Source organism: Ammospiza nelsoni, chromosome 13, assembly GCF_027579445.1.
Source record: "Ammospiza nelsoni isolate bAmmNel1 chromosome 13, bAmmNel1.pri, whole genome shotgun sequence".
Lineage (NCBI taxonomy): Eukaryota > Metazoa > Chordata > Aves > Passeriformes > Passerellidae > Ammospiza > Ammospiza nelsoni.
Genome location: NC_080645.1, coordinates 8750583 through 8775217, shown reverse-complemented (window position 1 = coordinate 8775217; position 24635 = coordinate 8750583). Strand labels below are relative to the sequence as shown.

Genomic DNA, 24635 nt, shown 5'->3' with positions numbered 1-24635 from the left:
AAGGGAATGTTTTTCACTGGTCAAATTGACAATACTTTATCTCCGATACGTTGATAACAGTAAAGACTGAAACTTGGAGACAAAAAGCAGCTGGATATGGAAAGCTGAATAAAAAACTTATAAGTATGAGAGACTTCTAGAAAGTTTTCTAGGTGTTCATGCTCAGTTTTAAATTAATGTATATATATTAATCCTTTATATGGAAGAACTCTTATTCAACCAAATTATCTCTTCCTATATCATTATTAGCTGTCACTTGTCAGAAGGAAGGTTGGATAGAGGACTTCTTTTAAATGAAGGATTGATGAGCCCCTTGTAATTGAGCAAATCTAAAAAACCAGAGGCAAATTCAATTATTCTGAACGTCTGGAGTAAGATAGTGGTGATTTAGATGTCCCTGGTATTACTTTAAATGAATTACCCTAAAACTGACAGCATGAGAGATGTATGAAATTAGCAGTAAATATTTAATTCTAATTGCAAAGGAATATGTTAAAATAAAACTAAAATAAGTCTTCAGTCTGTCTTTGGTGTTAAGCCTTATAAAATCTCCCTTTCCTGCATAGATGCCTTTGGTCAGAAGGGACCAAATTGGGATATAATGTCCTTTGGAATAAAACTGTGGGTAGTGCACCATTTATCCGCAGCTGTGGATTGGTGTGTATAGCTCAGTATCTGAAGTGCTGCAAATGGCATGTTAAGGGCAATGAGCTGGTCTGAGTTCAGAGTTCTTGTGCTCTCTCTTGTAGCATTGAAGCTGAGTTGTTTGGTATTATTGACTGTTACACTTTGTAGAGCACTTTAGCATTGATTTTTTAGGTTTTACCATTACAGTAGTGTCTGTCTTTATAGGCTTTCAAGGACATTGCTTTATCATTTTAAGGATGCAGATGATTATCTTTGTTACAGGGAGATTCTTTCTGATGGGAACTCTTCAAAATTTTGTTCAAAATAATAGGAAGGTCGTAAGCTTGCACTTATTTATTACAGTATGTATCAGAATGAAACATGGCAGTAGATACTTCAATTCTAGGGATCCTTGTGTATCACAGGCCTAAATCATAGAAGAATTCAACTGGCAGCTCACAGGCCAAATCCTAGGAACAACCCGAGCAGCTGAGGAGGCAGAGAACAGCAGGTTCTCTCCCCCCTGTAGAAAATCAGGGCCTGCAACTCCTGTGGCTGCAGCATGGCCTGCACAGCAACATTTCCTCCTCCCAGGCACATGGGACAGGGGATGCTACATCTATGAATTAATTCATTTCCTCTACAAGAGAGCTCTCCCACAGTGCATTTCTTGGGTCTTCAGCATCTGTTTAAGGTTTCAGATTGCTTTTTTCTTCCTGCTGTTTGTCTTCTGTTTCTCTTGTAGATACAGAAGGGTGAAGGAAAGTGGCATTTCCATACTCAGTGCCACTTTGATTAATGTTTTCCTTTTTTCTCAGTTGTAAGGAAAGAAAATAAAAAAGTTTCCTGTAGTGAATAAGCTACTTGTGTCTATCCATTCACAAGGCTTCTAGCTTAGACTTGAGTAGTGTGCAGAGTATAATGCAAACGTCTTTCATTATTAATTATTATCTAAGTAATTTCTGACAATTTAAAAAAATCTGAATGAGTCTTTGAGTCTTAAAATGAAAGAGTGTTTGTAAAAGTTTGTCCAAATTTTAAAAAGCTCTGTTGAGATAATGAAAAAGAGAAATTGAAAAAAACTGCGTGGCTCAGCTTGTCACCTTACCTTGGAGTTGGCTATTCTGATGTGGTCCTTAGGTAATACATTAAATGAATGTGAGCACTTAAGAATTTCAAGTTGTGATTATGAGCTCTCAGATACAGATAATGCAGCACCTGGAATATTGCAGATGACCTCATTTCCCTTTGGCCATAGTTAATTCAGTGATTTGCCTGAGGAGAAGTGCCTGTGTGTGCCTGTGCATGCTGGCTGCTGCTGAGGCACAGGAGCCACCTCGCTGTCCCCACAGAGCCAGCAGCGTGTGCAGGGTCACACTGAGGACGTGGCTCCGGTGTTGCCCTGGGCTCTGACAGCTGAGCTGCCTTTACACAACACTGCTCTGGCTCCTGGCTCTGCCTCCACAAGGAGAGGAGGAAACTTCATCTGTTTCCATTGCTGAGGCAATGAAGGATTTTAGCAGGCTCCCAGGATGCAAACCTGCCTGAGGAGTTGGAGGCTGGTAAAGTGTGAGGTTTTCCCAGTTCCAGAAGCACTGATACATTCTCAGGGAGAGTGGAAACCTTGTGTCTCCCACTGACCCATAGGCACCTATTGGATACTCTTAAGAGGGGAGATTTTCCTACACTAGCCCAGGCACTCTGCTTGGTTTCTACATTTCTTGTTTAGTTTTGCACCTGTCTTTGTGTTACATGTCAGCAAGTGCCTAACTTGGTTTGTATTGCCCTATTTTTACTGCACTTTAGCAGGTTGGGGTTTGTGTTTTGTATTTTGCTTGAAACAGTGGAAAATATACAAATAGAGGTTTGGTTTAATCTCAGATTTGCTTAAAACATGCACTGTGTAAGAAAAAGTATTAATGGACCTGGGATAGGAAGAAGCTGTCATGCAATAATGAAAAAGCATGGACATGTTTTAAATAATGTTTAAGCTGACAGACTGTGGCAGGGATTAAGAAAAATGGCAGATAAGTTCATTTGTAGTTTTTTCAGAATAAAGTAAGGATATGTTCAGTCCTTTGACTGAATGGTTAAGTTACTCCTGTTGGTTTGGATCCATTTATTTCTTGTTTTCATTGTTCTGAGTCAGGCATGACAGTGATTGTAGTTCTGTCTGTAAAGTTCACATAAGTACTCATGGATTTTTCAAGTACCCAGCAGCTGCTAGCTGAGCTTTTATTACATCTAACTCCAGAGCACTTAAACTATTTAATGACAATATTTTTAAATTTCTGTAATTTAGACTTGTCTCAAGTTGGTTTATGTATTATATATGTATGTTTTACAGCAATCAACAAGCATTTTTGCTAGAAAATGTCCCATGCAACAACGTGAGCTGCAAGAGCGTGCGGCGCATGTTCAGGGTGTTCTGGGAGCTCTCAGATCTCAATCAGATCAAGGATGCTGTGGTTGCCACCTTCTTTGACATCTATGAGGATGTAAGTGCAGCTCCTTACCCAGCAAACAGGCTCTGGGTGTGGCTGTGCCCATCCCTGGGCCCTGCACAGACCTTACTGAGCTGTGGATGGCCCTCTCCATCCCAACTTGGTTTGCATGATATTCATAATGTTTGCAAGATATTAAAATAAATAGCAAAGGTGTAAACTTTGCTGCACAGCTTTTTTTCCCAAGAGTAAATAAGCATTCTAATGTAAACTTGTGATTTTTTTCCTCCAGGGAATCTTGGATATCATTGTGCTAAGCAAAGGCTACTCCAACAAGGACTTTGCTATCCATACATTGAAAAATAACTTTGAAGCAGATGCCTATTTTGTTAAAGTTATTGGTAAGTTATCAATGCACAATAAAGTCAAAATGGGATATTGTGAATATTTGAGCCTTTGCCTATGAAAACCTTATGGTAATGTTCTGTATCTGTGCCATAGCAAGCCTGCTTTGCTGGAGTTTATGTGTGTGTGTCATGTGGGAGTGATGCAGAATCACCTTCCAAAGGGGCTGCTTTCATTTCAGGGACTCCTGCATGGTGTAGGACCCTCTGTTCTGAGGGTCACTTTGCATCCCTGTGGGAGTCACTTCTGTGTTCCAGCCCAAATCCACGTGGCACAAACCACACCTTACCCTGAGAGCAGAGTGGCCATGAACATGGCCAGGGTGTGTGAATTAATGAGAGCTGGTTTAAAAGGCTTCAGTTAAATTACAATATTCATAATTAGGATTTTTAACTGCATGCCCTTCTGTGTTCTTCAAGTGCAAAGGCATTGAGCTTTGAGCTCATTTCTCGTCTGTCTTGCTTGATTTTTTGAGATTGAGTGAAAAATGAGGCTGTATGGGAGCCTATGAAGACAGAGCTCAGTAGCAACAACTGGAGGTTCACCTTCAAAAATTGTATTTGCCTTCATGTTATTTAAATGCACCCAATCCTCTAAAGCACACATTCTGCACACCAGAAGAGAACAGAACTGCAGCTACTGCTGGGGGCTGATGCTATTATTACTTTGTCCACAGCCTGAGCTCTGTTCTCATCGTGATAGTGTTTAATCATTTATCATGTTGGTGGAAGCCTTCTTTGAAATAATACCATGTATCTGTAGTGTAATTCACAAAAGCATGCAGAAAATCCTCTGGGAAAATCTTGCACTTCACAAAGCCCTACCAGAACTACAATTGTGTGATATTTTAATGGGGAAGGGAGTAATTTGCAACATGCTTTTTTGATTCACTCTGTGTAAATCTGTCTTAAAAACTGGGGCAAGCCTTTTTTTAGCACCCTTTTAGGGTGTGAGTATTTTTGCATAGAAACCCCAGGAAATGGGAATTAATGAGAGTCTAAAAATATTTTTGCTGTGATATTGGGGAAAGTATTTCTAACAAAATGTGCTTTGTGTGATTTAGTGTATCAATAAATGCATTGTGTTCACTTATTTGGCATATGGACAATGAGAACAGCTTTGCTCATTATAACTGATGTCAAATATACTTGGCCAGGTAATTTGTTCCAGGGGTGAAACTGAACAGCAAATTTCAGTGTGCCCTTTTGCATCAAAATGGGAAGAGTTGGATCCACTTGCAGACTCACCTATGTTTAATAGATAAAATTAAAGCTGTAATGTTGAAAGTCTATCTGTAGGTGCATATAGTCTTCAAATTCTGCTTTGCCACACACATTTGCCTTAACTGTTCAGATATTGGGGGGTTTGGACTGCATAAAATATTACATCTTACTGTATATAGAAATTTCAACATTTTGAAATCACAAGCAAAAAATGGTAATTTAAGAGTCTTGACAATTGTTAATATTCACACACTAATTATTAGAAAACTTTGTTCACTAGAGCAGTGCCATTTCTGACTCACACAGGGAGTGATTTCTAATCAGACTGTGAACATCTTACATGCACCTTTCAGTATTTCCCTGGTCCTAAACATTTTGTACCCTTAGCTCAATGGACCCTTAAAGAAGACAGCAAATGCTTTAAGAAGCTCCTGATGGTTAGGATGACCTGCCCTCAAATCTGGTCCAAATCTTCATTTTCTGTCTGCCATGTTTGCTTTGTGATACCATAATTCATGGAGCAGTAATGTTTTTCCCTGGCCTCAGTACCTGGTGTGCATCCTCGTCCCTGCCCATGGCCATTGCTGGCCTGCTGCTCAACCAAACTGTTGTCATTAGAAGTCCAAATTTTGCACCAAAATGGACCTTAGATTATTGTATGTGTGTGGGTTTTGTTGTTTTCTTCTAATACTCAGTGTGACAGGATGTCCTGGCTTACAGAACAGATGGCTTTCACTGTCCCTCATTTAGTTTTTTAACAGAGATTTCTGAATGTAACTGATTTTTCAAACCAGTAAGTTTTAAAAAATTAATTGGAACAAATGTCACAGGCTTTAGATATTAATTAGCATTATATACACCTGCTTATAATACTTTTGAATTAATAGACTAAATTGGTAATGGGATTTTTGCTTGTTACAGCTTTTTTGAATTGCTTTAAACCAAGTTCTAAAATGATGCTTTGTATAGAGGGAAAAGCCTTTATCTTTTACCAGTTAAAACAGTAAAGCTGAATCTCTGCCAGTATTTTAAATTATTAGAAAGGAAGAATAATGAATAAAATGTATAGTTCACTGTTTTACAAATGTTTTAATTTGGAGTTTTTCTAACTGGGAAATTTGCCCTTTTGAAGCTGGTTTACCAGTGAGGTGGAGTAAAACAGTGATGAATTTCTGCCAAGTATGTTTCCAACTGATTACATTACCATAAATCACAAAGAAGATATTTATTTTCTTTGTGTTTTAATGACTACCTGACACTTTTACCAGACTTTACCAGATTCCAAAGGTGGTGCTTCTAAGATGGTTTGTGAACATAAACACAACATGCTCACTTTTTGTTCTTGCAGTTCTCAGCGGCCTCTGTTCGAATGACTGCCCTCGGAAAATAACAGTAAGTGTAACCATGGCCTTGTTTAGTGTTTAGCCTCAAATCAGCTGAACTCTAATTATACCAAAAACTCTCAGCATATTAAAAGAGCTATTGACTGGAATAATGCGTAATCCAAGTCATGACTGGCCAACTTCTGCTTCTGTGAGACCCATAACTCTGGGCAGCTGCTGCTCAGAGCTGGAATCAGTTGATGGTTGTTGTGCAGGAGCTTTGTTACCCACACTGGGGGCTGGGAGGTACCAGAGACAGGAGGAACTTGGGTGCCCAAACTGTGAGTTGTGCCAAGTCTTGGTGGGCACTTAGAAAGTCCAGGCAAAACTGACTGTGGGGTAGATGCAGCCACTTCTGGGCCCACCTCCAGCAGTGGCACAGCCAAGGAAAAGTGCACTGGGCTCTGATGATTCTGCAGACAGCCATACACATGTGGTGTTTTCTGTTTAGATTATTTTATTCATCTCCAGAGACCTGCAACTCACCCACCAAACTGCCAATTAGCAAATTGTTTAGCAATGTTCACAGTGAAAGTTGGCCTGAAAGAAGAGCTTAGAGTAATCAGAGGTAGCAGAAGCACTTTAGCTCTGCAAAAGTTTCAAATTTAATTTTGACTTGAAAATAGAAAAACTGCTTCAAATGGGGCTAACCTTTGCTTCAAGCCTATTTTGAGACATGGGGTTTAATTTCTGTTGTAAAATAATGAGGTTTGATAGTATCATTAACTTAATTACAAAAATCGAGGGTTTAAAAAGCGAATCTTCACAGCAGATGTTGGTGGAAATTTCATTATTGAGATCACTGAAACACCATTGCTCCCATTGTAATAGGAGTTCTCTGACAAAGTAACATAAGGCACATTTTGCCAGAGTACAGCTATGTGGCACCAAAAAAAATTAAATTTCACCTTATTCACTCATCTTTCATAGATCTGTATTAGCATCACCTCTGTGGTCTCCTTACTTTTCATTCTAATCAGTTATTATTGTCAGGCTTTGATCTCATCTGTCATCATTATCACTTACTCTCATGGTTTAAACTTACTACTTTTGAGGCATGGTGTGAAACATGTCATCATCTCTTTTAGTGTTCCTTCTGTAACTTACTTGAAAGCTCTGTTGGATTTGATGTCCTAATATCAGCTTGAATTCAGCACTAGGAAAAAAAAAAAAAAAAGAAGGAAAATTCCTTTAAAATCTGTTCTTGCAGTTGTCTCTCATCCTCTCCCTTCCCACCCTTTCTTACTTGGGTGCATTTCTTATGGTTCATCACTCAGTAATGCACAACTTCCTTGGGTGTTTGTTTGTTTTATTTTTCCTCATGACTTTACTTTGATGCTTAAAAACATTTTCCTCCTCAAGAAAATTTGCTTAAAATAGATAACACTACTTGACAAGTAACTGTTCAATCACTTTCATTAATTAAATTAACTACTGCTAAATAATGATAAAAAAGATGAAATTTGTGTTGTATTTTTCAATTCAGAAATACCAACAAGATAGTGCATTTTCTTGGTATCAAATGCTCTGCTTTTCCAGAACATGCAGTTATTTCTTTGAATTTTTAGGGGGTTTTACTTTATTAATAGCTTCCAAGGAAACATTAAACCTTTTGCCAGAGGACTGAATAGTAGAGCTTTCTTCATGAGAAACTAAACATTACTTAGCCAGCTGATTACTGTGATTTTGAAAATTGATTTCCACATAATGCTATGACCAAAACAGTTGTAAGATTTTGAAGTTAAAATATAAAAAATAAATTCTTGATATAAAAAAAATGAATTTCTTAATGTAAAAACGTTTTTCTTCAGTTTACTGTTTAATTACTATAGCTTGTTCTGTTCCTAAAATATTGCCTGCCTTTTTCTTTGACCCCTTGTAGCCCTTTGGAGTTAATCAGCCTGGTCCTTACATCATGTACACCACTGTAGATGCAAATGGGTACCTGAAAAATGGGTCAGGTAAGAGAAACTCACTGTGGGAGTACCCTGGGCACAGTCTGGCTGTGCTTGTGCTTCTCAGCAAGCTAAGGAGTTGCAAAGGTGGCAGAGGGAACGGGAATGGTTTCAATGTTGCTTTCAGTTTACAATGCCAAACCCCCCAGTGTTCTCTTCCTTCTTTACAGATTGCATTTTTATTACAAACATTGCAATTGCATTATTTTTTCATTTGTCCTGTGCCAGTTAGGTTTGAACAGTTGCCTGTTGCAAAAAATTGTTGGGTAAAATATCACCAGTTTGTGAAATAGCATAAGCTTCTAATTGCTTCCTAAGCAATTATGCATTAAGAAACAGCAGAGGCCTTGAAATAGCTCAATACAATCCTAGCAGCCAGATGAGAAAGGATCAGGATAATGTTCAGGACACACAGGATGTGTTTGTCTGGAGTTGTTCACTACCACTGGCAGGTAACAAAATCACATTCTGAGTAGGCTGAGGAAGCTGGAGAGGGAATTCCTGTGTCCTTCCAGGTAAAGTAGGGAATCAATCCTCAGGGACCTGGGTCAAAATCAAGGGGAAGGGGTACTTGGTGCAACCTGGAGCTAAAGCTTTAGTGGCTGAGATGGGGCAGCTGCCACAGGAGCAGGAGTCCAAAAACAAAGCAGCCAAAGAGAGAATCGTCCATTGGGCTGTGCTCCAGGCCGTGCCTGATGTTAGAATGTCCTGGGGTTTGTGCTGCCTTCCTAGCTGTGTACTGATGGCTCCTAGAAATTACAGGAGAGTGTACAAAGTGGTTTATTAGTCTCATTTATGATTGGTAATCTTAGGGCTATAATGGACTCATTTCTTGCTTAGGCAAAAATCCCAAACTCAAAAGCTGAACGTGATCAGTAGGTGCAGTCATCAGTAGCTGTCACTCCAGTTTCAGTTCAGATTAAACTAAGATTTTAAAAAATGGTTCCAGTAGTTCCAGATTATATTCTGCATAACTCTAACTTAAATAAAAGCAATAATTTAGAAGGGAAAATGCTGATACGTTAAGGTCCTGAGTCAATCTGAGTCACTGGCAATGCTCTCACCATGAGTAGTGTGCTCAGGACTGTTAATTCCACCTGGGAAAAATTAAAGACAAAGAAGATGGCCTGAAATACAAACCAGATAGCTTCAAAACATATCTTGATACTCCAGCATTTCTGTGTTTGTACAATAAAGACATTTTTCAAACTCTGCGTCATGGAACAATTTACATCTTACAAATGGAATAAAACTAGCTTAAAATTTGGACCTATTCCATGTATCATTTTTCTAATTTTTTTCTGTTTCTCTCTTCCAAGAACAAAAGCAAATGCATTTTCCTTAAACATTTTCTTTAGGGTTTGCTGAGTTTGGTTGGTTGTGGCTTTGCTGGTTTTTTGTTTGTGTTTGGGGTGGGGGGGCAGTTCTTCTGAAATGCAATGTTTTTACTATTTACTCTAAGAAACAGTTATCAAATGTGATTTAATACTGCTATATTCCCTTCACAGCTACCATGTTTACAACAATAAAAACCTAACAGAGTCCAGGCATGATGAATTTCCTTTTCTGTTCTGACATTATGAAATAACAGTAATGAATTCCAAGGGTATTTATGACCCCAGCAGCATTGCTACAGGGAATTTTCTAATGCTGTCTTTGATCAATTTCTCAACACTAATAAGTTAATAGATTTTTTTGAGTTTGTATAATTCCTGCAAGAACTTTTGAAAGTCATGTTTTCTGAGGGTGTGACATTACATTTGTAGCTAGATTTTCTTCTCTTGCAAATGTTATGTGTAAGATTCAGTAAATGTTCTAACTAGAATTACTGGCCTATACAGGCTGTTGTCTGGAAAAACAACCCATTACACCACAATCCTCTTTCATTTGACTATCAGGATAAATCAGGATAGATCATTTGATATATCAAATGATATCATCATCATTTTTGGGCCATGTATAAACCTTCAAAACGTCTTTTCCATATTAAGCTTTTATTTGTATAGCATCCATATGCTATTTTAAAACTAATTTAATTTTCATCAACCTATCTGCCTGCCTTATGTAATATTACAGGACAATCCATGCTTGAAGCTTTTAATTCTCTGAAAGGAGCAATGAGCTAATCGAAATTTTAAAATAATTAATCCCTTTCCCAAGAAATAACATGAGTAAAAATATAGTTATTTTTCTGGTGAAAAGCAAACTCAGCATTCCTTTTCATGTCCCTGCTGTTATTTATTGCCTTTATGGCTGCACTCAGTGGGGGAACAGTTGTTGGCTGGACACTGCAACCAATCACCTTAAGTTATCCCTCCAGCCCTGGGATTAAGTACATCATAAAGTACTCAAAGCCATGGTCCCCACTCTGTTTGTGATCCCCTAAATCCTGCAGGACTTCAGTTGTAAGTTATGGCATCTTTCATATAGGCAGTATTCATGCAAAGAGTAAAATAAAAAAGCCCATATGGCTGTCCTTATCTAATTCATTTTAAGGTTCTTTGATCTGCCAAGCCTTAACTACAGGAAATTTGCATAATTATGAGGGTTTTCTTCAAAACATTGTTAGAATTGTTCTGTCTCCTATTAACATTCCAGTATGTTGTTAAAAGATAGCAGAATAATAATTAGCATGTATTCTGTGCTTTTACTTTCACATTGCTCAATCCAGTTGCAGTCTTACAAGAAATACTGTTAAATTAGCTACAAGGAGTAGCAATTGCCAACATGGGCATTAAAATTGAGAAGTTCTGGGCCTTACATCTGCAGTAAATATCTCCACAGAACTTCTCTTCCTGAGAGGAAAATCAACTGCAACAACTTCTTCAAATATTTAAGGAATTTCATGCTTGAGATCAGACCAGGTCCAATGTAAATTCAGGAGAAGCACACCAACTCAAATTTAAGTCATGCTTTCTGATCAGTGTCCTGCAACCTGCCTTCTCCCTTTTCTTTTGGAGTTATTATTTTTAAGGAGATCCCACAGTTAAGTGTGAGTGTCAGGATTTTCAGCTCTACATACACATTTCCAGGCTTTTATTGGGAGAATATCTTCTGTGTTTCAGCCTGTGCTATGCACATCTGAATTTTCTCTCCTGAAGTAAAAATATGCTGATAGAGTTTGGAATAAATAGGCTCATACTTGCAGCTTGTGTCTACCAAACATTAATTCTGTGGGCCAGGAACAGGTGGCAGTAAATATCTCAGGTTTCCTCAAAGCTCCATATCCATGGGAAGATGATAAGAGTAGTTTCACTGAATGGCTGATATGCATCAAGTCATAATTTGTTTAAGCATCTGTATGAGTGAAGCTGTGTGGACTGATGGCCTCTGCATCTCTCATTCCAGAGCTCTTTCATTTTGCTGCTTTTGCTTTGTTTTGTTTTAAACCTTCCATGGCAGAATGACCTTTCACATGCTGTGAAGTCGTGCCCTTCTGGTTTTTTGAAATCTGCTTACTCTTCCCTGTTGTTGCATTGAGTTCTCCTGCTGTTTAACTAAATTGAATTGTGAGGTGAACACAAATGTCTAGCAGCTATTATAGTCGTGAATTTAAACATAAACATTGCAATATGTACCAGAAAAAAAGCAAAATAAGCTTATTTTCAAAGGCCATTTGACACTGAAAGGTTCATTGTGTCGAATTCACTACACAGAAAGAAGAGTGTATTCATGGAACAAGCTGGAATAATTTAATAATTGAATAGCTGCATTCAATGAGAGGGATTTTCTGTTTGCTATAGGTAGGAGTAGCCTTCTAGTATGTTTTTCTGTATAACTCTCTTCTGTTTCAAAGGCTTACTTGAATTTGTAATGTTGCTTGCAATATTACCAAACCTTGGACATTTGGGCATTACAAATGACACAGCTTCCCCTATCAGCAATATGATAATTTTATTGTTTGAGGGGGTTTTTAAGTTACCAGTTTTACTTTTATAATTTTATGGGGTAAAGATATTTTTCACAAAAATACATATTCTCATAAAAATGCATCAGGTTTGGAGTTTGGGCTTGCAGAGGTGTCCCAGGTGTTGGCAGCTCTGCAATCATTGGTGTCCAAGTCCCAGGAGTGCTCTTTGAATTCCCTTTCCCATGTTTGTTATTTCTGGTACTCCAGAACCAGGTATTGCAGAAAAGGTTGAGAGGTGAAGCTGTGTTCTGCATTAATCTGGAATTTCCTATTAGGGAGACTAAGGAAAAGAGGCAACCAGCTGGGGAAAACAGGGAGGCACTCCCAGCCCTTAGAAAAATGAAGTTACCATTGCATATTCTAAGCAGAAAAAGAACTCTTTGACCACTACATTTCTTTTTTCCAACCAGTGACCCCAAAGGCAATATGAAAGGAACTGAAGTAAAGCTTTCAACTAAAGCCAAGCAATTCAATTTCTCCAACTTTCTATGAAGCTTCCAAGTTTGAAGTTGTTGGGGTTTTGTTAGATTAGTTTTTTTCCTGCAAGCTTCTTTGTAAATTCTTAGGCACATTCCATGGGTTTTTCATTACTATCAGTTATATTTTCCCTTTCTCTTACCAGCAGTAAGTGGTTGGCATATTTTCAAATAAAAGAAGGAGCTGCCAGCTTTGAAAAAAGGGCGAATATTCAGTGCACTTTATGCCAGTGCTGGTAATGGCAGCAGAGGAAGCATCACTGCAGTGCTCCAGCTGTGCAGGGAGGGGACACTCGGTCACTGTGTGCACCCAGACCTTGACCTGCCCCCAGACTGCCTCTGTCCTGCTGCAGCTTGGCCTGGGTGCTGCTCCCAGCTGGCCAGCAATCCATGCAACCTCTGCATGGCAGCTTTGAACTAATTTTTACTTTTTCTAGGATACATATGTTTGTCTAATCGATCTAAAAAGTCATTCATGTGCTGACCTCAGTGATGATACAGAAGAATTTACATGCAGGTCTGAGACTAAAAGATACACTTTTGGAATCCTAAATAGTATTACTGAATTCTGAATTACACAGAATGGCTTCTAATTGGCTAATTAAATGCAAATAATATTTTGTTAAGAAGAGCATAATAAAAATAATTATAAGGAATGCTTTGGGAAACCACAAGTTTGAAATCAGATTTTCCATTAGTCTTTCAGTTTTGTGTAGTGATCTTGCATGTTCTGCTGTTATTTCACAAAATAAGTGTATTTAAACTGACTGAACACTATCAGTATTGTGCATCTATTTCTGTGGGTTCAGTGAGGCTGTTCCTAAATCAGCACCAGGTGCTGTCAGTGCTGTTTAAACAAGAGAAGGCATTGCTCCTACACGTAACTGCAACCACTTTGCCCTCACAAAGTTAAATTCTCCAGCCTGAAATAAGCTGTTGAGGACATTTCAGTTCAGCTCAGGGGAGAACAGGCTACCCTTGAGCTTTCAGCAAGTTTACATCAGGATAATGGAAACAGAAGGAAAATGACTTAATTCAGGTATAAAAGAACAAGTACTGGATCTGTCACAGACAACACATGGCTCTGGTTGTCAGACAAGACTTTAGAAAGGTTAATGATATGAATTGCTTCCAATTTTGTATGCCAGACTTCAGAGGTAAGGAGATTGATTCCAAAAGGTCCAGAATGTTTTCTGAATATCAAACTCTGCAAAATCTTCTGAGGTTTGGCTGCCTAACATCATTAGCTTTTTCTTACAAATTTGATCTCCGATAGGCTGAAACCACAGAAAACTGTGTCCTAAAATGTTGGGGATTTTACTCTGCCCAAGGTTTTTTGAAGCAATAACCTTAATAATTTATGATTTAAGACAAGAATATATATACCACCACTAATACCAGTACCATAGCCCATGATCTCTGTGTGCTTTGAAATGGCATTTTTGAAACAAGAAACTTAGGGCAAAAGACATAGTATTGAATAGTCTTAAAAGTAGTATTAAAAAGAAATTATGTGTAGCATGATCAGGAGAAGGTTTTTCAAGTCTTGTTTATAGTAACAGTTCTATGGCTGAAGTAAAACAAACTGTGAATCAGCAGCCACTTCCTCCATCTTGCCTACACTGACCTCCAAAAACCTAAAGAACAATTTGAATGTAAGAAATAAATCCCACTTCCCTCCTTGAAGATGTAAAACTATTTTCAGATTTTCTTGAAACAAGTAGAAAGTTGTTTCCAGTAGTTTTACAAGAGGGGAAATTGCTGTGGTTGCCATTTAATTAAATTTTAAATATTTTCATAACTAAATTAATTACCAGTGACTGGGAACCTCAGATAATGTCAATAAACTGTTGACAGTACTCTCTGTAATTTCTCTTTTTGTTTTTCATCTTGGTTCAGGGCTTTTATGTTTCTCAGGTGAGCACTTGTCATTCTTAATTACTTGGTTGCAATTCTATGTGGAACTTTCCAGTAAGCATCAAACAGAATTTATGATAGAAATAGGCTGAGGAAAGCAAGGAACAGTCTCAAAGTTCTGTGCTTAGTCAGCTTTAGTAAACTGGAACCTTCTACATGCTATCATCCTGCTTAGCCAACACCTCCCAATTTTAAAGGCAAATAGAAAATAAGTATATGCACATTTCTGCCTGCTGTGTAGAAGAAAACATTCTTCTCTGACCTTTGCAAATGATCTGTTTACATCCTGAAGCATAAGATTTTGTTATCCTTATCTTAGGCATAAGAACCAGCATTAGTAGCCATGAAATTATTCAATGCTTTAAGAATTCTGGATGCAGTATGTGACTCTCTAACCTCTTTAAGGCTGACTGCACACAGTATATGACATTTTCTTCTATTCTCTTTAATTTAGTTGACATTCATTTTATTTTTAAGATGAAAGAAAAAAGCAAGATCTTAGTTGCAGTCTTCTCATGATCCTAAATATTTCACTCAAAAGTAATTCTAAAAGCTTTTCAATGTTACAGCAGTACCTTGTTCTTTTGGGGAAAGTCCTTCAGCATGCAGCATTAGTGAAAAGATGCTAAAAGAAAATCTTTCTTATATTGCCGTATGATCAAGTAACATACTTGGTTTGTTTCTATAACCAAGTCAAATTAAATACACCCACTTTTGCTCCTGAATATTTGTGTGTTGGTAACTAGAGGTGTCAGATATTATGTACTTTGAGAATTACTACCAGTTTAGATTTGGATACTGACACCTGGAGATTGAGCAGTTTAGCCAAGATGATGTTAGGGAAGTCACTGGCAAGGCAGGGACAGACTCAGGACTCAAACCCTTTCCTGTCCTATCCTGTGTTATCTCAACTTCCTGGAAAAATCCCTGTTCCTAAAGAGAAAAGCTGCTCAGTCAGTGCTTTGTGCCACATCTTCTGTAATTGAGAAATCTACCCAACAATGTGCACAGTGCACCTTGTCCTCCCAATAGAGACCTGAAAGTACAAATCCAACTTCAATATTTCCTCATCTGCTTGCTCATTACATGGTTCTACGTGAGGAAAAAATAAATCTACAATGTATATTATCATTAGGAAGACCATTATTGTTTCTTTTTGCTAATAGCATTTTTGCTTTATAACAAGATAACTGCATCAAGCTGATTTTTCAGATCTCAGTTGACATTTACCTTGCTTTTTAAAATATAGTTATTATAATTCTAAATGCACAATAATACAGAATATTTACCTCCTGATTAAACAGGCCTATCTCAAAACATGCATAAGGCAAGTGGGTTCCTCCAAAGCTGGTAGGGGAAGGGAGGTTCACAAAAGCAGAGCCATGAAGCAATCACTGTAATGAGCAGGGGTCAGAATCCCCAGCCTGCACTACCAGTTTGTCCCCAGAGGAGCGTACAGGAGCTGAGAGAACAAAGAACCCACACAGGAGCTGAATCTGTTGGCCAGAAATTAAACTATTAGAAGATTTTTTTATTTAAATGGAATACCTAGATACTTTGGAAATGAATCAACAGTGAACTTGTTGATAACTGCAACACTTGTCTGTTTCCCCACTGCCTTTTCAGGAAACCAAGAATCTTATTTTCCATCTACAGTTTCTTCTAGAATTAACTTGCAACGGCTGCAATCCTGTTTTCATTAAATTAATTTATTCTTTGAAAATTTGTTCATGAGAATTTACTTAGCTAATTTTATGACAGTAGTAATTACAGTTTAACACTGACAAGAATTAAAGTGAACCTTCACATGTTGAGTCTAATCTTGTAAATCAGTGGGCAAGAAATTTGGCACTAATCATATAAAAATACATGCAGATAGTTGATTTCTTCTCAGCTTGTAACAAATAATGGAGATTTGAGTTAACATAGAAATAGTACTCACAAAAATATTTAAAGTATTTAAGCTCTTCTCCAAGTGAGTACTCGCAGATGGTTTGGAAATGTGGGACTGAGCTTTAAGAATTAAATAATCACGCAATTGGTGAAAATCTTCAAACATTTTTATTACAGACGGGGTAATGTGTACTTGTGTAGCAAGTTGGTAGTTTGGGGGTTGATTGGTTGATTGATTGGAGTTTTTTTCCCCTAAAATACCCACTTGGCTTGCTTTGTGCTTTGCTTGCAGCTGGCCAGCTCAGCCAGTCAGCACATTACGCTCTGCAGCTGCCCTACAACGTGCTGGGCCTGGGCCGCAGCGCCAACTTCCTCGACCACCTGTACGTGGGCATCCCTCGGCCCCTGGGAGAAAAGGTTGGTTGGCATTTAAGCTAATTGTTTATGGTGTTGCCTTTCCTAAGAGACTTTAGATGGAAATACTGCTGGGACACTGCTTTTTCATTTGCTGAAGTAAGAATATCAAAGAAGTTTGCATATAGAATGGTTTGCCCCAAAGAACCAGTTTGCCCAGTTTTTTGAGGAGTGTATAAGCTCTGAAGCTCTGAAGCCAAAATAACACCAAAAGATGACTGAAACTGTCTATAAATGGTATTCAGTGCTTGTTTGTAAAGCAAATGGGTATTAGGTCTGAGAGTCCAATTACTGTGGACTGCAGTAGCTGCAGGGCTTTCCCAGAGTTGCTTGGGCTGGGCTGGGCTCACGTAATCCCTTCTGCCTCAGTGATAAAACCATGGGCACTGTCAGGGTGGGGGAAGATTGCTGTGATTCTCTAATCTTCACATGAAACATAAAAGTGGGGTCCTCACCACTTTCAGTCTTTAAAGATCTGATGGTTCTACTTTGAAAAGTGAGATACTCAAATGGGCCAAAATTCTGGTTTGGATAATTGTTTTCCTGCCTCCTTTGTAGAATCAGCTCTTTTCTTCTTGCCCTATTATGTTGTTGCTTTGTACTTTTACAGCAGATGCTGTGTTTCGTGTCAGCAATAGTTACTTTGCTTTTTACTTTTGAGGAGTGGGTTTTAAAGCATTTTGGAGCTTTTAGAGGAACAGGCAACAAAGATAAAGGGATTAATCCCTTATATTTAAAGTTTTTTTAAAAACCCACAATGTTTTTATTTCTCCTTTTGTATGTTTCAACAGAGAATTTCTTTGCTTGTATATATGTTGATTTGTTAGGAATTGACACAGCCTTTGTTTTTCTTTCAGTCCATAAGAAAACAAGAATGGACAGCTATCATACCAAACTCCCAGCTTATAGTCATTCCCTATCCACATAATGTTCCTCGAAGGTAATGTCATCATTTGGATTTGCACTTCCCAAAATTGCATTAATACACAGGGTAAATTAGGCATTCTGTGTAGGTTTAGAAATAGTTACTTGTATAGGAAGTTACTGAAGAAGAAGGGCAGGGGGTCAGTGCTGAGCTGGAGCTGAAAATGCTGCTCAGGTATTTACAGAGCCTCTCAGATGGTGCCCATAAACAATCTACTAAAAAAAACCCTATTACCAGCTCAGGCAAGCAATCAAAATGTATTACTAGCTCCACTCCTGTAAATAATAACATACTTGCTAGATTTAACAGCATCCTCGGTGACAAATTATAAACATGGTAATGGTTGAATTAAGCATTTTTGTTTCACCAAACATGCAGTTTCTGTCTGGTTCCATAGAAGAGCTTTGCTTCAGCCCTTCTGAATGCAGTAGCTGTTGCTACAGGAATTAATGTTTGCCTCTAAGTAAAGGTGAACGGGTTGGTTGCACGAGAGCTTGTACGTGGAATTCACTTTGCAATTAAAATGTTTCTCCCAGAAAGAGAGCATGTTTCTCTTTTTGCTATTAGAGAAAACATTAGCCAAATATTCCAGCTGCATTTTGCCGCTTGATCTACCAGTGAGGTCAGTTGCATTTATCACGCAGAAATGATTCTGACATCAGTTCAGCAGTTAATTTTACTAGAGAACAAATAACAGTGGAGAATTGATGTGCTGCTTGAGTTGCTAATTAACAACCACAGAAAGAACATCTGCCAGATGAAAATTTAGTTACAGTCTTGCTGTATTTAAAGGTATGTGTTATGCAAAACCATTTCTATTATAGTATCCTTACACTATTTTTGCTTTCATATAAAGTCTGTTTATGGACATTGTAGAATAGCAGAGGATGGAATCCCCAGAAGAAATCTGATTTCATAGTAAAAGCTTCTTAATTTATATATTTTTTAACATAGTATGTGATTGCCTGAGAGGCCTCAACACAGAGCCTGCTGCTGACAGCTTTCCCATGATAGGAAAGCTGTAGTACAAAAAAGGGGTTCCCTGGGACTCAGGACCTCACATGATTTGAGATGTCTTCCAGGAGCCCTAAAGGGTTTAATTATGTTGATCTTCAGCCATAATCAACTGCTTATGTTTAGAACTGCAGTTGTCCCTGGGTAAACTTCAGAAAAAGGCCCATGAGCCTGTCCAAGAGGAGCTTCCCATGTGGTGGAAAAATCTTCCAGAATTATTTTCCCCTGCTGTTCTGTGTCCCCCAGGCCCTAGGCATTCCTGTGAAAGGTTTCCTTATGCATTTTGCTTCATCCTAGGCAAGGGCAGGAGATAAATCTCCTAATGAGAAAAAGCTAATTCCCTGAGGATATCCATAGCATTCATGAAAAGTTAAACAGAAACTGTACTTAGACATGGTATTGCTCAAAAATAATTATATTAAGCCATGTATTTCCAAGTCAACATCATTAAGCTTCAGTCTCTAAATAGAGCTGCTCATTTCTGTAGACCAGGTTGTCACCTGTCTTATCCTAACAGGTTCTTTTCATCTTTGTAAGCAAAATCTGTTTTCTGCTTCTTAATGAAGGGTATTAATGTTTCCTTGGATTTTCTTCTTTTGTATAGCTGGAGTGCCAAGCTGTATTTGACCCCAAGTAACATTGTACTGCTAACAGCTATAGCCTTAATTGGTGTCTGTGTTTTCATCCTGGCAATAATTGGCATATTACATTGGCAAGAAAAGGTAAGCTAATTTACTAGAATATTTTATTTCACACTCCCTAATATTTTACAGACCTGTACATTAGGTTTTTTTTTTTACATTTTTCTACAGTATAGTAACTTTTGACACAGACTGAATTGTCACAAAAGGTGTTACTACTAATTCAGTGTTTACCACAAGTTTAAAAATTGGCATTATTTTTATTTAAGTTCTAAGACACTTGAGCTGGTCCATGTTGCTCTTCATTCCCTTTTTCCATTAAGCTGTTACTTCCAGTTGAAATGAGCCATCTTTGTTTCATATCTAAACTTTCCATTTTGCAGTTTTAAGGAGAATTGTTTTGGAAAATGGAACATAAACTCAGTTTACTTACTTTGAGTTCTGCTGGTAATCTAAAAACAAGGAAAAAGTCTTTTTTGTGTAACCCTCTTTGCTGGTTGCACTGACATTAGCATTCAGGAACATATAGGGAGTCAATTGTGCATATTGGCTGCTTTGCTGTCTGAGTCTGAATTACACATGCAGGGTATAGAAATCCATTGATTTGAAGAAGCATTTTGAAAGGGGCCTTTCTTGTCACAAAAGAAATGCATTCCCATTTTTCTTAACTATGCTCAGTTCACAGGCATACCCAGCTGGCAGAGTTGCCAATAAATGCTACTACATACCCAAACCATAATCTTAGCTGTCAGATAAAATTACTGCACATTCTGACATGGAATAACTGTTTGTTTTTGTGATGGTGGAAATAAAATGACCTTCTTAAACATTCAGACAAGTTTGCGCATGCTTCATATTTAAATGTTATTTGTCTGCCAGTCTTCACTCTTCAAAATGTTAAATATAGTCTCCAGCTAATAACAAAGCTGGGAATAAGAAACACAAAGCAAAGAAATACAAAGTTTATGATGGCTGTCATTAGCATGTCCTGTTGTACCAGGAAAGCACTGCTCACTTGCAGTTCAGGGCTGGGCTCTGCCTGGGTTTGATTCTCTTTCCAACACATCTTTAGCAAACAAGGAAAGCAGAAAAGGTACTTGGACTTTAAGTTGGGGAAGGATGACCTGTACATAATTCCATCTGGAGAAATGGAGATTTAATGGCAACATTCAAAACAGTTTCTATACAATAATTCAAGCATTGTAGTGTAAGGAAGGACTGAGCCCAGAGTGCTTTTAGAGCTGTTTTCAGTCCCAGGTTTGTGTGAATGAAACCTGGGATTTTATATTGTAAACTCATTTCCAACTCTGCAGCACAAAATAGGCACAAATATTTGGACAAATTGTGTGTCTTTTCAAACCATTGTATAAACAGGTGTTAATTCCTATATTCTTCCTATAGATTTTTACCTTCCCAATGTTTAGAAGTACTTGAGATATTGAACAGATAAGAATGTTCACCAAGGCTGTGTTGTGCATCATTGACATGTGTAAAGTTAAACTCCAAACAAAGTTCCTTGTTTCTAAGCTTGTTCTTAGTTTACTGTCTCTCAGCAATCCTCTCCTAAAAATCCTGTCCTGGCTAAATGCCTGTCCCTTGCAGATCTCTGGAGTACATGTAGCAAAGAAAGGCAGGGGAAATGAACTGGCACTTAAAATCTTTTCTTTCCCCCAGGGAACATATGTTACTGTAAGCTACAGTGTTTTATTCAGCAGTTTAAATAAATCCTGGACTTTGACCTCTGCAGATAAATAGCAAAGCCCTTTGTCTACACTAGTTCTTACACACTCATCTCCAGCCAGGTATTGGAGTACTGAAATAACTGTAGGGTTTAAGGGTAGGTGTTTCTCTGTATTGCCTTAGAAATTTTGAATGCATTGAAGAAAAAAAAAGCTTTGAAATCTCAGTTACCAGATTTTAGTTTTGATACACCAAATGAAAGAGAAAATGAGGAAGACTTGACACCATTATTCATCCTACAACAAAGAAAATCCTGCTACATTTGCTACAGCCCTCCATAGTCCTTATCCTCATTCTTGAGAACTTGCTTTGGGGTCGTGAGGCCAGTCAGGGAAACACTGCACAGTGATGGAAATACTGCTGGAAGGGGTTTGCTGGATCCAGCAAAGTATCAGTTACTGTCAAATTTGAAGCAGTAATTTTTTCAGGAAGCATACAAGAAATGGAGTGGAAATTGTTTTCTAAGTGAGACTGTGAAATTTTGTGGAATGTGACAAGCATTTCAATGTAGGAAAGAGTGTGCCACTCCCTCCTTCCCACCCCTTTTTTGACATCCAGAATACTACTGACACTGATAAAGTCCCTGCCAAAAAAGCCAGACTGATATATCTTAAACCTCACTGACAGCTCTGCTGCTGCTACAAAATGCAGTAAAATCCATATTTAATCCAGTGGAGTTGCTATCACACATAAACATTGTGTAATGAGGAAGTCTTTGGCCTTGAGCCAAAGCAGAAGATGAACTCTCATGGCAGAAGACGGGCACCAATTTCTGCCACAATTGTTGTGTATTTTTATCAACTGAGACACAGTTCTGAATGCCCACGCAGCACCTACTGGAGAGGCTTTTCTTCATTTTAGTCCTTAAGAAAAACAAAAAAGAAAGAAAGAACATGGGTCTGTGCAAGCTAAAAAGCATTTCAGTCTGCTTTGCCAAATTCTCTCATGCTGGGATTTACACATACTGTCTGTCATGACACAAGCACAAGTTTGCACTCTGTGCTCAAGAATCTTGAAGAAATGCTTCCATCCTTTGCTAAGTGCTTTAGCACACGAGAGCAGACGAGTGGGAGAGGACTTGTTTTGACACATGACATGAATTCTAGGTGCAATTTAAATGTGCTGTTTTTTTCCAAGCACCACCCAATTCATTCTTTCAGCAGGTTAGTGTGTGTTCTGCATAAATAAGCAGGGAAATGCATCCTACTTCACATTTTCATAATACAAACAAAAGACACAGAACATTTTTCACCTACTTGGTGCTGTTAGTTGTTGGTTGAACTGCTGTCTTGCTCTGAAGTTGCATTTAAGAGAATGTTTTTTTAAATTAGATTCTTTGTACATGTAACATAAATTACATTTACAGTTAGTCCAGAGTAATTTCATCTTCTATTTCTAATGTAGACAAAATGGATACCAGGAAACAGTCTTCAGGTTTGAATTATTCCTTTTAAAAAGCATTAGTAGAAATAACAGAAAAGAGTGGGTCGTAAATACTACGACAGCAGAGCAGTAACAGCAGAAGCCAATTTGGCGTAGATTATCGCTATTTCAAGCTGACATCATTTAAAAGTTAATTGTTGGGGCTTTTACTAAGCCTTTTTGCCTTTTGTCAAATGGCTTGAAAAAAATCAACCATTCTCTGACACTTGACAGCTCATTTCTGTAACAGTGTTGCTCTAGATTCCACAAAGTGTTTTTTTATTATTATTTTTCAGAAAGCAGATGACAGAGAGAAGCGACAGGAGGCTCATCGGTTCCATTTTGATGCTATGTGACATGCCTTAATATTTATGAAGGAGCTGCTACTCATTTGCTTAATTGAAAGACTAAATTCTGATTTTTAAAATTACTACCATGAAAGTACTGTTGGTGTGTTATTTGTAAATGTTGCATTATCTGGTATTTATTTGGAAAGTATTAAAATTAGACCTGAATGTCTCACAAGGCCTTTCAGTTAAGAGACTGTATATAATAGCATTTGGCCTTTATTTAACAGAACTGTAAATTTATTTTTCTTAGTAAAGGGATCAATTGCATGTACCATTGTTTATGTACCAATTCTTTAGTAATATTTGATAGAAAGAAAGGTATGTAAATGAAGTGTAGCATTTCAGCGAGCAGAATACCTTGTATCACTTGAATTGGTCTTGTCCTTTGTTCATTCTGCAAAACAACCTGGTTTTTGAAAATTAAACTTGTGCAATTTCTCAGATGACTTAATTGTTAATTGTTTTGATTGTATTAAATGGTGCTTAACCTAAAGTATTCTGTATTTTTCTTTGTTTAAATCCATATGTGCAATAGTTAAAAAGCTTAGGAATTAGAGAGCCAAAAGGAACCTGCAGTGTGATGTGAGTTCGGTCATCCTGGGATGGATGCAGTATTTATGTGTGCTACTTCTACAGAGAAGACAACGCATTAAAAAATTAAAATCATAAAAATGTATCAGCATTACATAAACTGCTTTTATAATTAAACTACAACTACATTTGTTTTAGAAAGGCACAATGTTGTTATGAAAGTAACTATTTTTTTTTTAACATAAGAAATGTATGGGATTTTTTTGTTTGGTTTTGTTTTTCAAGAAGTTAAAAGAAACATTTTTGAGGAGAGATTGAGGATTGACACCCTAAAATGTATTGCTAAGTGATGAGATATGCAAAGATTAAATTAAGAATGTAATAGGACACCCAGAATAATCAATGCACATTTTCCATGTACACTGCTATGCCCAAATTTCCTGAGGCTGTAATAATGACAGAAGACGTATTGCTCAGCTTTAGATATTTTTAGTGGTGATAAAATAATGGTTGCTCAGTGTACTTGGGATCCTGGAAGAATCTCTGAGAATGCTTTTATTTTACATGAGTTTACACTATTAATTCTGGAGTTACATCAGTTAATTTGCATTCCTAATACTGTTGGATAACCTAGAACATCTCTCTCAGCAAACTGAAAGTGGTCGTCAAGGCACTGCCGTGTGCAGGGGGTCCCTGCCGGGGCTGGCCCTCCCTGGGGCGCTCCCTGTGCCTGGCAGGGCAGCCCCTGGGCACGCAGGAGGGAGCAGGTCCAGAGCTGGGCTGGTGCTGCTCAGCTGAGTGCCAGTCAGCCCCGGGGTTACCATGGCAGTGCTGAACCTCACCCATCCGTACAGCAGCACCGAGCACCAGGCACAGCAGCCTAGTGTGCTGTGTCCTGAGCTCTGAAGGTTCACTGGGTGTTTCCAACATGCACTGATCAATGCCAGCACAAGAGACTCTCATGTCACATCGCTCTTATTATTCAGGATAGAATATTTCCTTCATGCACACCTTCAATTTTTCTCATGAAAAGCTTTTTTTTTTTTTTTTAGATAAATACTTAATGCTTTTGGTCTTTTTAAACCACATTGATAGAATTGGCTCCTACCAGCAAAAGAAAGAACTAATTTCATGATTAGGAGGATCCACAGTTCAATATACTTTCCTGTCTTTTTCAGATGGTTGGAGAATAATGCTAAATGCATAATGCACTGTGGTAACAAAGTTGTTTTTACCTTATCACAATACAGTACACATAGATTAGCTTCCTTTTGTTTTTGAAAAAGCAATTAGGAATAAAATAACCTCCTGCTGACATTTAAGCTGTTGTACAAAACAATGAACTTGGTATCTTTTGCTCTGAGGT

General features: G+C 37.9%; 1 protein-coding gene across 2 annotated transcripts in view; it reads left to right on the top strand.

Annotated features, from left to right (window-relative positions):
* ITFG1 (integrin alpha FG-GAP repeat containing 1) overlaps window positions 1–23231 on the top strand; it is a 70179-nt gene extending 46948 nt beyond the window's left edge. Inside the window, exons 11-18 of one of the 2 annotated variants that reach the window (XM_059481151.1) lie at window positions 2975–3125; window positions 3364–3472; window positions 6048–6091; window positions 7964–8042; window positions 16525–16649; window positions 17504–17586; window positions 19190–19307; window positions 22685–23231. In XM_059481151.1, coding sequence (XP_059337134.1) covers window positions 2975–3125; window positions 3364–3472; window positions 6048–6091; window positions 7964–8042; window positions 16525–16649; window positions 17504–17586; window positions 19190–19307; window positions 22685–22744 — 769 coding nt within the window. In that variant the 3' untranslated portion in view covers window positions 22745–23231. The remainder of the gene's footprint in view (window positions 1–2974; window positions 3126–3363; window positions 3473–6047; window positions 6092–7963; window positions 8043–16524; window positions 16650–17503; window positions 17587–19189; window positions 19308–22684) is intronic. The other variant, XM_059481152.1, reaches the window with a different exon arrangement.
* Window positions 23232–24635: the final 1404 nt, after the last annotated feature.